The sequence below is a fragment of the Bos javanicus genome, chromosome 13, assembly GCF_032452875.1.
Source record: "Bos javanicus breed banteng chromosome 13, ARS-OSU_banteng_1.0, whole genome shotgun sequence".
Lineage (NCBI taxonomy): Eukaryota > Metazoa > Chordata > Mammalia > Artiodactyla > Bovidae > Bos > Bos javanicus.
The window spans coordinates 61,453,558-61,470,528 of record NC_083880.1 but is presented as its reverse complement, the minus strand read 5'-3'; the positions used below and the strand labels follow the sequence as shown (position 1 = coordinate 61,470,528).

The window sequence follows — 16,971 nt, the reverse complement described above, 5'->3', positions numbered from 1 at the left end:
CAGACCACTAAGTCTCTTTGTGGACACACAGAGAGACTGACAGACAGGGCCCTGAGTGCTAGCATCTGCCCTCCCAGCCACACAAGGGAGGCTGGAGGAGCAAGCATGGTCCCCATGAGCTGGGTCCTGTTCATTTCCTTGTTAATGCAGAGGGCCTGGGCTGGTAGGAGAGAGAGAGTGCCTAGGTGGAAAAAAGTTTGGATTGAGGTGATTTATACACTAGACTGATGGGATGGGAAGACAGATCCCTGTAAGTGTGCACTAAATCGTGTCCAGTTCTTTGCAACCTCATGGACTGTATCCCACCAGCCTCCTCTGTCCATGGGATTCTCCATGTAAGAATACTGGAGTGGGTTGCCATGCCCTCCTCCAGGGGATCTTCCCAACCCAGGGATCGAACCCATATCTCCTGTGTCTCCTGCATTGGCAGGTGGATGTAGTAGGGTGACACGAGGGGGATGTCTGCTCCCTTTTGACTCAGTTCAACCTTCTCCTTCCAAGCCTGCGCTGCCCCCACTGAAAAGGAAGATGAAGGCTCGCAGGCCCCAGGGAACCGTGCACAGGAGACACTGGAAGGAAAGGCAGGCTGGTCGCTGCCCGACCTGGCCTGGCCACAGCAACGATGTGAAAAACCTGGTATATGAGTGGATGACAACTGGCTGGGTCACAAAGGCAGGCCTTGTGAGAACAGAGGGATTCGAGGGGCTTTCTCCCTCTAATTTCCAAATTTAGGGCAATGTCCTATTTTTTAACATTTCTCAACACCAAAGGGATCCAAACAACAGGATCCCAGAACTAATGATCTGGCCCACTGGTTCTCAGAGTGTGGCACCCAGACCAGTAGTACCCTTATAACCCAGTGCGATGGTTAATTTCATGTGTCAGCTTGGCTGGGCAACGCTGCCCAGTCGTTCGGTCAAACGTTTGTCTAGATGCTGCTAAGAAGACATTTTTTAGATGTGATTAATATCTACAATCAGTAGACTTTAAGTACAGAATATCATTCTGGATGATGTGGGTGAGCTTCACTCATTTAGATGAGAACTTAAGAGCAAAACCCGAGGGTTCTGGAAAAAGAACAATTTTGCTGCAGGACTGTAACAGAAATCCTGCCTGAGCTTTCCGTCACCACAGTTTAGATTTACCAGCCCCCACAATATCTCATGAACTAATTCCTTACATACACACACACACACACACACACACACACACACACACCCTAATGGTTCTATTTCCTTGGCGAGTCCTAACTGCCCCATTTGGGAATTTGTTAGGAATGCAGATTCTCAGGCCCCACACCAGGCCTAACTGAATCCAGTAGAGTGGGTGCTTCAATCAACTCTCCAGAGGATACTCACGTGTGAGAATTACTTCTCTACAGTCTCATTACTCAAAGTGTTGTCTGTGAACCAGCCCCAGTGGCATCACCGTGAGTGGTTAACAATGCAGATTCTGAACTCTCATCCAGACCTGCTGAGAGGGGTTCTACACTTTAACCAGATCCCCAAGGATTTGTGAGCACATCCAAATTTGGGAAGCATGGACCCAGTGCTCCTCAGGGGCAGGGGGAAGAAATGGTGTTGCCTGGACTCTGTGAAATAACAATAAAATGGTCAATTATTGGGCACCTAAGTGCGAAGCACTTTATACAGCTTATACAATTCATGTATACAACCCATGTAACTTCAATTATCTCATGACCCTGTAAGGCAGGTATGTCCATTAAGGCCATTTTACAGATGAAGAAATGGACTTAGGGGGGTTGAGTCACCTGCTCAGGGCCACACAGCTCATAAGTGGTGGCTCAGAATTAGAACCCAGGCTTCTGACTAGAAGCACCCACTCTCCACGCCCCACACCCTAGACAGGGAGCCTCAGCGATTCAGGAGAGAGGAGACACACACACACAAACATGAAGCCAAGATTCCTCCTCTTAATTACAGCTGTCGTTGTGTCTGCTGCTAACAAAGGCCGGGGGCTGGGAAAGGAATCAACTTAATGTGCAGTTGCTTGTTCCCAATTAGCACAAATTACCATGTGTCTGAGAAGATAATATTGGGAACTGGGATCCGCCCCAGTGGGTTGCAGTGTTTCTCTGCTTAACACCCTTCCAAGCCTTTCTCGCTGGCCTTCCCTTCTCCCAGGGAGGGGGATGAGCCTTCCAGCCACACATCAAGAGGCCTGAGTAAATCCTGGCTCAGTCCCCTTTGGGAGCATCCATTGTTTTTTGTCAGTTTCCCCTCCATTCATGTGCGTGTGCCTATGTCGCTTCAGTCGTGTCCGGCTCTTTGTGACCCCATGGACTGTAGCCTCCAGGCTCCTCTGTCCATGGGATTCTCCAGGCAAGAGTACTGGAGTGAGTTGCCATGCCCTCCTCCAGGGGATCTTCCCAACCCAGGGACTGAACCTGTGTCTCCGGCACTGGCAGGCAGGTTCTTTACCACTAGTGCCGTGTACCTGTGATATTAGCTAAATCTGTATCAGCCAACACTAGCCTGTCCTCAGCCACAAGAAAGACTGCCCCCTCCCTACCCCACCCCCAGCTCCCTTTCTGGGGCACAGCATGTTCCCAAATCCAGAAAATATTGGGGAGCTCTGATAATGCCATTCAAGGTTATGGTGGCATCGTTTTGAGAGTCCAGCCCTGGTATGAGGAAGGGCTGAGGGGCTGACAGGAGCTCTGGCACCCTTGCCCTCCTCTTTTTTCTTGATCCCCCCAAGGACTCCCTCCAGATGCAAGGCCTTTGTGCTTGCAGTTCCCTCCTCTCGGACTGCTCCGACCTCCGCCCTTCTCCAGGCTGACTCCTCTGTATCCTTCAGATTAAAGCTCAATTCTTTTTCTTTTAAATTTGTTTCCTTTCATTTTTGAATACTAATTCTTACAACGACAACAACTATCATTCAGTGAGGACCTAAGATGTGCTGTACTTTTGTTAACCCATTTAGTGACACAACAACATTATGCAATCAATAGGTGCTATAGTAATTCTCACTTTCCAGATGGGGAAACCAGGACTCAGAGAAGTTAAGTAATCTGCCTGAAGTCACACAGCTAGCAGGTGGCACAGCTAATATTTGAACCAAAGGGTTTGGCCTCAGAGCCCAATCTCTCACTTCTTCAGAGAAGCCTGCTGAAGGACTGGAGGAAGTCCTCCTGCTGTTTCCTCTGCTGGCACCATTCTCCTGATCAACACTTGCCACAGCTGTAACCACACATGTGTCCTCTACCTGAGAGCTATCTCCCCACCATCCAGTTCTGTGCCTGGCACATAGCAGGTGCTCAAAGAGCATGTGTGGGATGCCTGAATAAATAGGTCTCAGGCTCCTCATCTTTAAAACAGGGCAGATAATACCTCCTCCCAAAGGCCATCATGAGAACCTGGACAACGCAAGCAAAGCCCTTCTCACGGCCTGGCCATTGTTTTCATTCAAATCAGTAAGCGATTTCTCTGGGTTCCCTGCCTTGGGGTCCTAAGGCTCACTTGTTTATCTAGTGAACATCTGTTGAGCATCTACTATACATTTACTGAGCATATACTGTGTACCAGCAGTCACAGGTGCTGAGTCCACACACTGCAGAGAGGAGATGTTGTCAGCCCTTTAGGGAAAATCAGATGGTGCATCTAAGGCTGAATTCCCAGGCAGAGTCCTGTCCAGACATGTGCCAGTGAAGGAGTCCTGCTCCAGTGCCTAGGATGCCCCGACCCCCAGGCCTCAGCACTGGCACTCACAGGCTTCATGATCCAGGTGATGCCTGGGTTTTTGCGAAACTCCTCCACAAACAGGTGATACTCGCAGGGCATCTCAAAGGTTTTGGGGAAGAAGTCGCACTTGGCTGCCTCCAGCTTTCCTGCCTCACGCTCCAGTTGTTTCCGGAACCGCTTCAGGTTCTTCACCATGTAGTTCTTGCGGGTGAGCTGGGCGGCAAGATTGGCAAGCAGGTCACTGGTGCTTGTGCTCACTGCCCTGTCCACCTCCCAACCCCAGCATCCCACCAGCTGCGGCCCTCAGCAGACCCATTCTTTGCAAGGTAAGAATAACAGTAAGAGCAACTTTGAGAGTCTGCCAGTCTATAATGATCCTAACTAGGCAGCCAGAGAAACTGAGGCTCAGAAAGGTTGTCAGTTGCCCAGAGCTATCCAGATAACAGGCAGCACAGGCGGGGTTTGATCTGGGCCTGTCTGACTCCAAAGTTCTTGTTCTAACTGCTAAGCTAAACTAACCTTTTCAAATCTCCCACCTTTGTTCCCCAGCTCCTGCCCGTCCCATCTTTATGGTCTGGTTCCTCCCATTTCTTCCTTCCCATCTCTAGACTCCAAACAGATCAACTTGCCTCATCCTGAAATCACACAATCCCTCAAGCATCCTGCTTGCTCCTCCTTTGCACCAGAGGCCAGCTAGCCCATGACCTCAAGCCCCTCCCCAGGGCAGTCTGTTCCTCAGGTCTGAGATCCCTGCTGCCTCACACTAGCTCATCATGGATCTAGTGCACATACCCCACACCTGGCATGCAGCTCCAAATTCCCTTATACTTCTCCATTCTCGTCCCTGTGTTCCTAGCCAGCCGCTGCTCACTGCCATGCCCAGTCTCCAAGCCCACCCGGCTCACCTCGTAGTGGTTCCGGAAGTGACTGATCCGCACGTGCTCGCCCATGTAGGTATGGTCAAAGTTCTCCCGAAGCCAGCTGACATCACACCAGTAAAAATCCCACTCCCCTTCGCTGGAGGTGGGGGTGGGACAGAAGTTAGGACTGAGGACCTCAGCACTGCAGGGGGTCTGGGGTGGGATCTGGGGCCCGGGGAGGTGCAGCTGAGGAGTGAGCAGCTGTGTGCCCTTCGGGAGTCTCAAGGAGGTTTTGGGCCGCCACTGCCCACCATGTACTTGGTGAGGCCTGAGAAAACTACAGGCCTGTGAGAGTGAAAACTACAGAAATGTTCCTACAAAAATCCAGGCTGCCGGCTTCCTTTGAACAATCAGCAGATCTCAGATCTGGCCATACTGATCCCAGATGCCTCTGTCCCCCAGCACTCATCACCATAGACAGGGCACACCCTCTCCAGATCACAGTCCCCACTATGCTACATGGTCCACGACAACCTGCCAACCTCACCTGCTCGTGCTAACTGCTGGGGTCCTAGAAGCATCCACATAGCCACCTCTGAATCCACATTACCAAGCAGTGGAATTAGATCACATGTGTAAGCCCTTCCCAGTTCAAAAAGCTGTCCTTTCACTGACTCCTCAAAGCAGTCCACAAAGTGCTGTGATCATGCCTGGAGCCCTAAGATGGGGACAGCCTTGCTCACTAAGGACACGGCAGCCTCGGGACTCACACCCAAGCCTGCCTGCCTCCAAATTCTGACCCATTTCTCACCACCATGCCAGAGAGGGGGACAGGAATCTAGACGGAGCTACCGAATTCACATAGCAGAGCAGGGTACACAGAGGAGATGCCTGAAAAAGGCATAAGTGACAAGAAATAAAACACCATGGTTATTTTCAAGTTTTTTAGTAAAAAAATTAGATATAACCAGAGCCCCATGTATATCCCTGCTTGATTGTACCTCTTATTCTCTTGTCTCAAAAGAAGCCATTAGCCCGAACTTGGAATCATATCTATGAGTGTCTTTATAGTTTTACTATGGATATATGTGTGTATTCATACATGGCACATGGCATTGTTGGCACATGCCATGTATGAATACACAAATATACACAGTAAATGTATATATACATATTAGGTTCTGTTATTATGTCCATTTTAAAGATGAAGAAACTGAGGCACAGAGAGGTTAAGAAACTAATCTATTAAGTGGCAGAGCAGGATTGGAACTCAGGCCATCATGCTCCAGAGTCCAAACTCTGTGGATAGAACCACTCTTGTCTATTTCCTTTGACAACGTGCTTCCCTTTTTTTCTTACCAATCGTTTGTTTTGGGTGAATGAATAATGGATGAATGAATAAATAATGCATTATTCATTCATTCAGGTAACAGACAAGTGTTGAGGTTGTCTTGGTGTCAGAGACAATGTTGGGTGCGAGGATATAGGGGGAACAAAAACACCTGGCCAGGTGGTAGGGAAGATAAATAAATAAGGAGACAAATATGCAACTCTCTAATGAGGAATTATGAAACATGCCATGAGTAATCCAGTTGGAGGCCATGAGGCAGGGCAGTTGAGGAACGTATGTTAGGTGGAGGCCACCCTGTGGAGCTGATATGTCAACTTATATCTGAAGAGTAAGGAGGGACAGCCAGATTAAGGGCAGTGGGGAGAGGGTTCCAGGATATAGAAGAGCAGGAACTGAGGTCCTGATGTTGAAAGGGCTCATTCAAGGATATGAAGAAAAGCCAGAGTGGAGGGACAAAGGTCAGGGATGACACTGTAAGTGGAATAGGGCCTAACAAGCAGGGCCTTGTATACCTTGGTGTGGATTTTAGATTCTTTTCTAATCCTAAAAGTTTGTTCATTTGTATACCATCTTCATGTTTATCATAATCAAGTTGTTCTTCAACTCCCCGGGAAGTCATTAAACTGCTCAACAAGGCCAAGAGGGATTGAGGTTCCTCCTACCTTCCCATTCTACCATCCTCAACATGTCTTCATGCTCATCCTCTCAGGGTCACAAGATGGTTGCTGCTATTCCAGGCATCATGGCCACTTTCTTTGTGGGAAGCAAGGGAAGGGACAGCTCTGGCCACGTTTGTTCCAAACTCTGACCTAACAGCCTTGTGGTCTGAACTGGGGCCTCATTCTGTCCAGAAATACCAGACTCCAGCTTAGGTCCTAAGGACAAGGCCTCACATTCACTGAGCCGTGTCTGGTGTAAACACCCTGGCCTCTGGCCCTTGATTTGAGGACTCTTGAGGCTATTTGGGATCAGCCAGGAAACAGCCCGTTTCATGGGCTCGTATAGATAGCATCAGCACCAGACAAACCCTCAGACCTTTTCCCACTTGACCATGGAACAAGGCTGAGGAGGGACGGGGGCAGCCTGAGGTCACGTGGAAGGTCAGGACAGTGCCTTTTCTTATACACTTCCCTTGCCTCATTCTCCACTGCACCCAGTCCTTCAGAATCCAGGGAAGGAAAGTTCATTCCAAGGTAAGTGTGCTACATGAGAGAACCAAGAAGGAAAATCCACAGCTGGAAAATCCCTGTAGCTGCCATCATCAGCACCATCATCACCACCATCACTATTATCACCATCATAACCATCACTATCATCACCATCATCACCATCACTATCATCACCATCACCACCATCATCACCACCATCACCATCATCACCATCACCACCATCATCACCACCATCACCATCATCACCATCACCACCATCATCACCACCATCACCACCATCATTATCATCACCACCATCATCACCACCATCACAATTATCATCCTCATCACCACTATCACTATCATCACCATCATCACCATCACCACCATCGTCACCACCATCACCATCATCACCACCATCACTATCATCACCACCATCACCACTATCACTATCATGACACCATCATCACCATCATCACCATCACCACCATCATCACCACCATCACTGTCATGACACCATCAGCACCATCATCACCATCACCAGCATCATCACCACCATCACCACCATCACCATCATCACCATCACCACCATCATCACCACCATCACCATCATCACCACCATCACCATCATCACCACCATCACTATTATCATCCTCATCACCACTATCACTATCATCACCATCATCACCATCACCACCACCGTCACCACCATCACCGTCATCACCATCATCACCACCATCACTATCATCACCATCATCACCACCAATCACTATCATCACCATCATCACCATCATCACCACCATCACCACTATCACTATCATGACACCATCATCACCATCATCACCATCACCACCATCACTATCATGACACCATCAGCACCATCAGCACCATCAGCACCATCACCACCATCACCACCATCATCACCACCATCACTATCATGACACCATCATCACCATCACCACCATCATCACCACCATCACCATCATCACCACCATCACCATCATCACCATCACCACCATCATCACCACCATCACCATCATCACCACCATCACCATCATCACCATCATCACCACCATCACCATCATCACCATCACCACCATCATCACCACCATCACTATTATCATCCTCATCACCACTATCACTATCATCACCATCACCACCATCACCATCACCATCATCACCACCATCATTATCATCACCACCATCATCACCACCGTCACTATTATCATCCTCATCACCACTATCACTATCATCACCGTCATCACCATCATCACCACCATCACCACCATCACCATCACCACCATCACCACCACCATCACCACCATCACCATCATCACCACCATCGTTATCATCACCAGCATCATCACCACCATCACTATTATCATCCTCATCACCACTATCACTATCATCACCATCATCACCATCACCACCACCATCACCACCATCACCGTCATCACCATCATCACCACCATCACTATCATCACCATCATCACCACCAATCACTATCATCACCATCATCACCATCATCACGACCATCATTATCATCACCATCACCACCACCATCACCATCACTATCATGACACCATCATCACCACCATCACTATCATGACACCATCAGCACCATCAGCACCATCATCACCATCATCACCATCACCACCACCATCACCATCACTATCATGACACCATCATCACCACTATCACTATCATCACCACTATCACTATCACGACACCATCATCACCACTGTAATATTCACCCAAAGCACCAAAGAGAGGACTCTGCCATCTTGGATTACCCACACCACAGCTTGCCACCAACAGCCAATTTCTAAATTTTTTGTGGGGTGATTTAGTCAAAGTCTGTCTCCCCTACTAGACTCCAGCACGAGGAATTAGGAACCATAGATTCACCTATTCACTCATTTGTTTCTTCATTTACCGAGAGGCTGCTAGAACAGGGAGGATGAGCCTGGGATTCTACAGACAGTTAGACTAGATGCAAACCTTACAAGATGAATGACCTCATGGTTTGGTTTTTTTTTTCAACTCTTTTTGTCCAATTTTTCTCCTCAAGAAAACAGGGATAATAATAGCACCTACTGGAAGATTTTCTGGGGTTATTAAAGAGGTCGTGCATGTTAAGTGCTGAAGAGTGTCCAGCAGGCTTAGCTACTGTTATACAACAAATATTTATTGAGGACCCTGGCAAGGCAGCTGGTTGCCCTCAGCCCTCATAGGTATTCTCTCCTTTTCCTACAGTCATAGGATTCTCAACATTTACCTGGGAAAATGTAAGCTTGCATCTTCCAGATTCCCTTGCAGCTAGTTGTGGCCACATGACTAAGTTCTGGCCAGTAAAATGTGAGAGGCTTCTGAGTTGCATCCTTCAAGAGTAGGACATGCCTTTTCTTGTCTCCTTCTTACCTCCTGCTGCTTGGAATGTGCAGGAGCCTCTCACCTCAGATCATGAGGCTGAAGGCCTCATTCAAAGAATAGCAGAGTGGAAAGACGGAAGCAGATGGGTCCCACATTTCCATACCGTCTCTGAACCTCCTACATCTGGACTTCAGGGTGAGGGGTAAATAAATTCTAGTCAGTCAAAGCCTCTTTTACTTTGTGTCTCTGCTATATGCGTCCACACCTTAACCCTCACTAACATTAGCACCTACTAGGTGCCAGGGGTTGTATGCTTATTCATCTCAGTATCCAGAGGGCTCCATGTAGAAGAAGAAATGTAGGTTTAGGGGTCACAGAATTAGTAAGAGGCCAGGACCTGCTATCATGGGAGAATTCACCCTGTGGGTCTGTGATGGATGCATAGAGATCAATAGGACACTGGCTGTGGAATAGTCTAATTGCACTGGGTTTGAACCCCACACTGACACTTTCTGTGTGACCTTAATCGACTAGCGTAATATCTCTGAACATAATCACTTCTTTATGGATAGTTATGAGGCTTAAATAAGACAGAGATGGCATCAGTAATGCCCTTGACACACTGTGGATGCTAAATGAATATTGGCCCCTGTCATAGCCAAATTGGAACAAATCCCAGAGGCCACCCAGGGGAACTGGGAGAAAAACAAAGGGAGACAAGGTCCTGAGAGACAAAGGGAAGGAGAGATGAGGCTGGTGGAGGGGGAGATCTTACTCCTTTACTTCCACCCATCCTGGCCTGTGGCGAAGGACGTCCATGAGAGTATTCATAAGAGTGGTCTTGAACCGGATTGAGGCTCTCTGCTCTCTGCAAGAAAAGGCAAGGAACATTTGCTCAGAATCAACTATTTCCCTAAGATGGGCCAGGGATAGGAAAAAAGGAAAAGGAAGAAATGTTAATTCCATACCTGGAAATGCCAAAACAGAATTACCAAATTTCAGAATTTAGCATCATAGCATGAAACACTTAAAAAAATGAATTTAAGAATTACAGAATCTTTGAATCATTGAAAAATCATAGCAGTCTCTTGCTTCAGTGCTTTCTGTGGTTTGGTGGCTTTACATGTGCCACTGCCAACTCTTATATCGAATGGTGTTTGCTATATGTGTGCTTAGTTGCTCAGTCACGTCTGACTCTTCGAGACCCATTGATTGTAGCCCGTCAGGCTCCTCTGTCCATGGAATTCTCCAGGCAAGAATACTGGAGTGGGTGGCTGTTTCCTTCTCCAAAGGATCTTCCCAACGCAGGGACTGAACCATGCCTCCTATGTCTTTTGCATTGGCAGGCAGATTCTTTGCCACTGTGCCACCTGGGAAGCATATTAAGTGATAAGTATTTGCAAATCTCCCTTTCTGTTACTCATCTGAGAAGATGGAATGGGTATACTTTTCCCTCTTCCTCCTACCAGGAAAACTACGACCCCAGGACATTAGATATAAAACAAACATAAGAAGACACTGAAAGGTGGACGGAAGAAGGCAGACTGACTGGCTAAGGATCTCAGGACCCAAAGAATTGCATGTGGTAAATTCCCTGGGTTATCTTTTTGCCTCATAGGTCCCAGATGTGGAGAGGAAGAAGCTGGCAAGTCTGAAACACCAATGGGCACAGACAAAAAAGCTCCAATAAAAGCCCCTCTCTCCAACCAGGAAAGGAAGATTTAGACAATAACTTCTGTACTCTGGCCAACTCTGTGGCTTAGCAAAGGCTGAACGGGGAATCTAGACTTCCCGCCAGGTTGTAACAAGGCATCCAACATCCCCCCCAACAACCTGGGTAGGTTGGTGTCAGAGAAGGTCAAAGATGGAGCCGGGACTTTCATCACTAGCAGGTGGTAGGAAGACGCCCACACCTGCTGTGACAGCGGAGACCATGTACCTGGACTTCCATCCCCACCTGGCAGTAAGGAGGCACCCCTCTCCCTTGGGTTGACTGTCAACAGAGGCCTGGTAAAGAAGCAGGACTTTCACTACCACCCAGTGGTGATGAGGCTGCACCTCCAGTGGTGTTTGAGTAGGTCAGGTGGGGAGCAGGAACAAGGCACTTCCAGCCAGGGTGAGATCAGCAGAGGCCTAGTGGAGCCAGAACTCCCACTCTACCCAGCAGTAAGAAGGAGCCCCTCTACCCTCAAGTGTCAGTGGAAGCCAAGTGGGGAAACCAGACTACCCTATTATGACAATAATGAGATGGTACCATACCCCCTTCCCTGGCCAGAGCAGGGTGAGAAAATGTCACCTAAAATAGGTTTAAACAAGATCCAGAGTTCTACAGCTTAATATCCCAAATGTTCAAGATTCAATTGGAAATCACTTGTCACACCAAGAATCAGGAAAATCTCAATGTGGCTAATACCCATGCCAAAATGGCAGATGTGTTAGAATTATGTGACAAATTTTCTAAAGCAAGCATCATAAAAATGTTTCAGTGAGTGACTAAGGACACATTTGAAGAACATATGAGGAACCCAGGAAAAAAATCAAAGATGTGCACTTTCACTACTCTTATTCAACATAGCGCCAGAAGTTCTAGACAATTCAAGAAGGCAAGAAAAGTGATGTAGATCAGGAAGGAAGAAAGAAAATTGTCCCTTTTTGCAGATGACTATGTAAAACTTCCCAAGGAATCTAAGAAACAATTCATGAACTAATAGGTGAGATCAGTGAGCTCACAGGATATAAAATGAATATTCAAAAATTAGTTATATTTCTATATATTATCAATGAGCATATGAACACTGAAATTAAAAATACAATTTACAAGTTCTTTTTAAAAAGGCATATTTAGGTGCAAATCTAACAAAACATGTGCAGAACTTATGTACTGAAAACTACAAAAGCAAAAATTCAAAGATCTAAATAAATGGAGAACCGTACCATGTACATGGATTGGAAGACTCAGTAGACGTGTCAATTCTTCCCAAATTGGTGTGCAGATTTAATATGATTCCTGGGAGCAGAATCCTAGTGAGATTTTTTTGCAGGATAATTCTAAAATATATGTGGAAAGGCAAAGATATTAGAAGGGCTTCCCTGGTGGTTCAATGGTAAGGAATTCGCCTGCCAATGCAGGAGACACAAGAGATGCAGGTTCAATCCCTAGGTCAGGAAGACCCTTGGAGAAAGAAATGGCAACCCACTCCAGTGTTCCTGTCTGAAAAATTCCATGGACAGAGCGGCCTGGCAGGCTACAGTCCATGGGGTTGCAGAGAGTCAGACATGACTAAGCAACTGAGCACACACAAACACACAAAGATATTAGAACTAGAATATCTAAAACAAATTTGAAAAGAAGAATAAAGTGGGGTCATTTCAGTTCAGTTCAGTTGCTCAGTCGTGTCCAACTCTTTGAGACTCCATGGACTGCAGCACGCCAGGCTTCCCTGTCCGTCACCAAGTCCTGGAACCTGCTCAAACTCATGTCCATCGAGTTGGTGATGCCTTCCAACCATCTCATTCTCTGTTGTCCCCTTCTCCTCATGCCTTCAATCTTTCCAGAATCAGGGTCTTTTCCAGTGAGTCAGTTCTTCTCATCAGGTGGCCAAAGTATTGGAACTTCAGCTCCAGCATCAGTCCTTCCAATGAATATTCAGGACTGATTTCCTTTAGGATGAACTGGTTTGATCTCCTTGTAGTCCACGGGACTCTCAAGAGTCTTCACCAACATCACAGTTCAAAAGCATCATTTCTTTGGCACTCAGCTTTCTTTATAGTCCAACTCTCACATCCATACATGACTACTGGAAAAACCATAGCCTTGACTAGACAGACCTTTGTCAGCAAAGTAATGTCTCTGCTTTTCAATATGCTGTCTAGGTTGGTCATAGCTTTTCTTCTAAGGAGCAAGCGTCTTTTAATTTCATGGCTGCAGTCATCATTTACAGTGATTTTGGAACCCAAGAAAATAAAGCTTGTCACTTTTTCCATTGTTTCCCCATCTATTTGCCATGAAGTGATGGGACCGGATGCCATGATCTTAGTTTTTGAATGTTGAGTTTTAAGCCAGCTTTTTCACTCTCCTCTTTCACTTTCATCAAGAGGCTTTTTAGCTCTAATTCACTTTCCCCCATAAGGGTGGTGTCATCTGTGTATCTGAGGTTATTGATATTTCTCCTGGCAATCTTGATTCCAGCTTGTGCTTCATCCAGCCCAGCATTTCACATGATGTATTCTGCATAGAAGTTAAATAAGGAGAGTGATAATATACAGCCTTGATGAACTCCTTTCCCGATTTGGAACTGTCTGTTGTTCCATGTCTGGTTCTAACTGTTGCTTCTTGACCTGCATACAGATTTCTCAGGAGGCAGGTAATATGGTCTGGTACTCCCATCACTTTAAGAATTTTTCATGGTTTGTTGTGATCCACACAGTCAAAGACTCTGGCATAGTCAATAAAGCAGAAGTAGATGGTTTTCTGGAACTCTCTTGCTTTTTTGATGATCCAACGGATGTTGGCAATTTGATCGTTGGTTCCTCTGCCTTTTCTAAATCCAGCTTGAACATCTGGAAGTTCTCGGTGCACGTACTGTTGAAGCCCCACTTGGAGAATTTTGAGCATTGTTTTGCTAGCGTGTGAGATGAGTACAATTGTGCGGTAATTGGAATATTCTTTGGCATTGCCTTTCTTTGGGATGGGAATGAAAACTGACCTTTTCCAATCCTGTGGCCACTGCTGAGATTTCCAAATTTGTGGCATATTGAGTGCAGCACTTTAACAACATCATATTTTTAGGATTTGAAATAACTCAGCTGGAATTCCATCACCTCCACTAGATTTGTTTGTAGTAATGAAAGGCAACCATTTTGCCTTTTTGCAATTCTTTTTCTTGGTCTTGATCACTGCCTCCTGAACAATGTCACAAACCTCCGTCCATAGTTCTTCAGGCACTCTATCAAATCTAATCCCTTGAATATATTTGTCACTTCCACTGTATAATCATAAGGGATTTGATTTAGGTCATACCTGAATGACCTAGTGGTTTTCCTACTTTCTTCAATTTAAGTCTGAATTTTGCAATAAGGAGTTCATGATCTGAGCCACAGTCAGCTCCTGGTCTTGTTTTTGCTGACTGTATAGAGCTTCTCCATCTTCGGCTGCAAAGAATATAATCAATCTGTGGGGTAAATCAGTCTAATAAATTTCAAAACATTATGTAGCTATAATAATCAAGACTGTGGTATTCGTAGAAAAAGAGATACAGAGACCTAGAGAAGAGAAAAAAGAACAAGGAAATAGACCCACACAAATATGCCCAAATAAATTTTGACAAATGAACAAAATTAATTCAATGGAGGAAGAATAGCCTTTTCAATAAATGGTACTGGAGCGATTTAATATGCATAAGCAAAATATGAACCTAGACTTAAGCCTCATACTTTATTGGGTGAACTAGTTTTAAAAATTAATTTTATTTAATTAATTAATTTATTTATTTATTTTTGGCTGTGCTAGGTCTTCGTTGCTGTGTGCAGGCTACTCTATATTGTGGAGCACAGGTTTCTCCTTGCAGAGGCTTCTCTTGTTGTAGAGCTTTGACTTAGTTGCTCCTTGGCATACAGGATCTTTCTAGACCAGGGATCGAACCTGTGTCCTCTGCATTGGCAGGCAAATTCTTAACCACTGGATCACCAGAGAAATCCCTTAGACTTCATAGTTTATATAAAACTTAACTATAGTCCCCCTAGGTTCCTCTGTCCATGGGATTTCCCAGGCAAAAATACAGAAGTGGGTTGCCATTTCCTTCTCCAAAGGAGTTTCCTGACCCAGGGATAGCACCTGCATCTCCTGCATTGCAGATGGATTCTCTACTGCTGAGCCACCAGGGAAGCCCAAATTAATAGCACAGGAAACTTAAATGACCAACAAGCATGTTAAAACATACTCAACCTTATCAATAACCAAGAAATGCAAATTATGATAAAAGGACTTCTGCTTTTAGTTATGATATAAAAGGATGTGAAAGAGTTTCAATACTATAGTAACAATGAGAAAACAATGCATAGAATAGATGTCCCTGTTCATGATGGAGAGCAATAAACAAAAGAAAACTTGACAAACTCATTCCAGAGAGAAAAAGGCCTTCATGGAGGAGCAGAGAAGATGCAGCAGATTCCAGTTCGGGGTCTGGGTTGGACAAGTGAGGGAGCGATGCCAGCAGTGGAAAATAGACTTTGCGGTGCCAGGAGAAATTGGCTGAGCTTTGACAACATGTGGGCTTCCGTGGTAGCTCAGCTGGTAAAGAATCCACCTGCAATGCAGGAGACCCTAGTTCGATTCCTGGGTTGAGAAAATCCCCTGGAGAAGAGATAGGCTACCCACTCCAGTATTCTTGGGTTTCCCTGGTGGCTCAGACAGTAAAGAATCCACATGCAATGCAGGAGACCTGGGTTCCATCCCTGGGTCAGGAAGATCCCCTGGAGGAGGGCATGACAACCCACTCCAGTATTCTTACCTAGAGAATCCCCATGGACAGAGGAGACTGGCAGGCTACAGTCCATGGGGGTCACGTAGAGTCAGCCTGAGTGACTAAGCACAGCACAGCACAGACAACATGTAGGGTGGATACAAATCTGGAAGAGTCCTTTCCAAAACCAGATGAAATAAAGCCGGATTCTGGCAAATTTGCTTAAGAAAGGAGCACTAACTGTAGAAAACAGTAAAGCTGAGAGAAAACCCAGACTTCCGCACATGGTGCTTGCATTCTAGCAGCCCTGCCAGAGTTGAATCCCAAAGTAAACAAAAACCATCAAACAAACACCTGCAGTCCAACCTCCTCCCAGGTCAGACACTAACAAGCTCAAAATGGCAGCACAGGAGGCAGGCTCGAGACGAAGTCAGTGTATTACAGCTTTGATCCAACCCACGCTCCCAGTGCATGTAACAAGTTATGTTTATACTGTAGTCTGTTCAGTTCAGTTCAGTTCAGTCACTCAGTCGTGTCCGACTCTTTGCGACCCCATGAATGGCAGCATGCCAGGCCTCCCTGTCCATCACCAACTCCCAGAGTTCGCCCAGACTCACGTCCATGGAGTCAGTGATGCCATCCAGCCATCTCATCCTCTGTGGTCCCCTTCTCCTCCTGCCCCCAATCCCTCCCAGCATCAGAGTCTTTTCCAATGAGTCAACCCTTCGCATGAGGTGGCCAAAGTACTGGAGTTAAGTGTGCAATAGCATTGTGTCTCTTTAAAAATGGACATATCTTAATTTAAAATATTTATTGTCCCATTTTATTTCTGGGACTTCCCTGGTGGTCCAGTGGTTAAGAATCTGCCTACCAATGCAGAGTACACGATTTCGACCCCTGGTCTCAGGAGATCCCACACGCCTTGGAGCAGCTAAGCCCTTGATCCACGACTACTGAGGCGCACGTGCCTAGAGCCTGTGCTCAGCAGCAAGAGAAGCCCGAGCACCACAACGAAGAGTAGTCCCCACTGGCCACAACTAGAGAAAGCCCATGTGCAGCAATGAAGACCTAGCA

General features: G+C 46.3%; 1 protein-coding gene across 2 annotated transcripts in view; it reads right to left on the bottom strand.

Annotated features, from left to right (window-relative positions):
* The window catches only part of TTLL9 (tubulin tyrosine ligase like 9), a 50,539-nt gene that overhangs the window by 27,627 nt on the left and 5,941 nt on the right, over positions 1–16,971 (bottom strand). The window contains exons 3-7 of one of the 2 annotated variants that reach the window (XM_061437214.1): positions 12,371–12,484; positions 10,212–10,304; positions 5,376–5,455; positions 4,610–4,721; positions 3,732–3,917 (exon numbers count right to left, since the gene is read on the bottom strand). In XM_061437214.1, the coding sequence (XP_061293198.1) occupies positions 3,732–3,917; positions 4,610–4,721; positions 5,376–5,455; positions 10,212–10,304; positions 12,371–12,379 (480 nt within the window). In that variant the 5' untranslated portion in view covers positions 12,380–12,484. The remainder of the gene's footprint in view (positions 1–3,731; positions 3,918–4,609; positions 4,722–5,375; positions 5,456–10,211; positions 10,305–12,370; positions 12,485–16,971) is intronic. The other variant, XM_061437215.1, reaches the window with a different exon arrangement.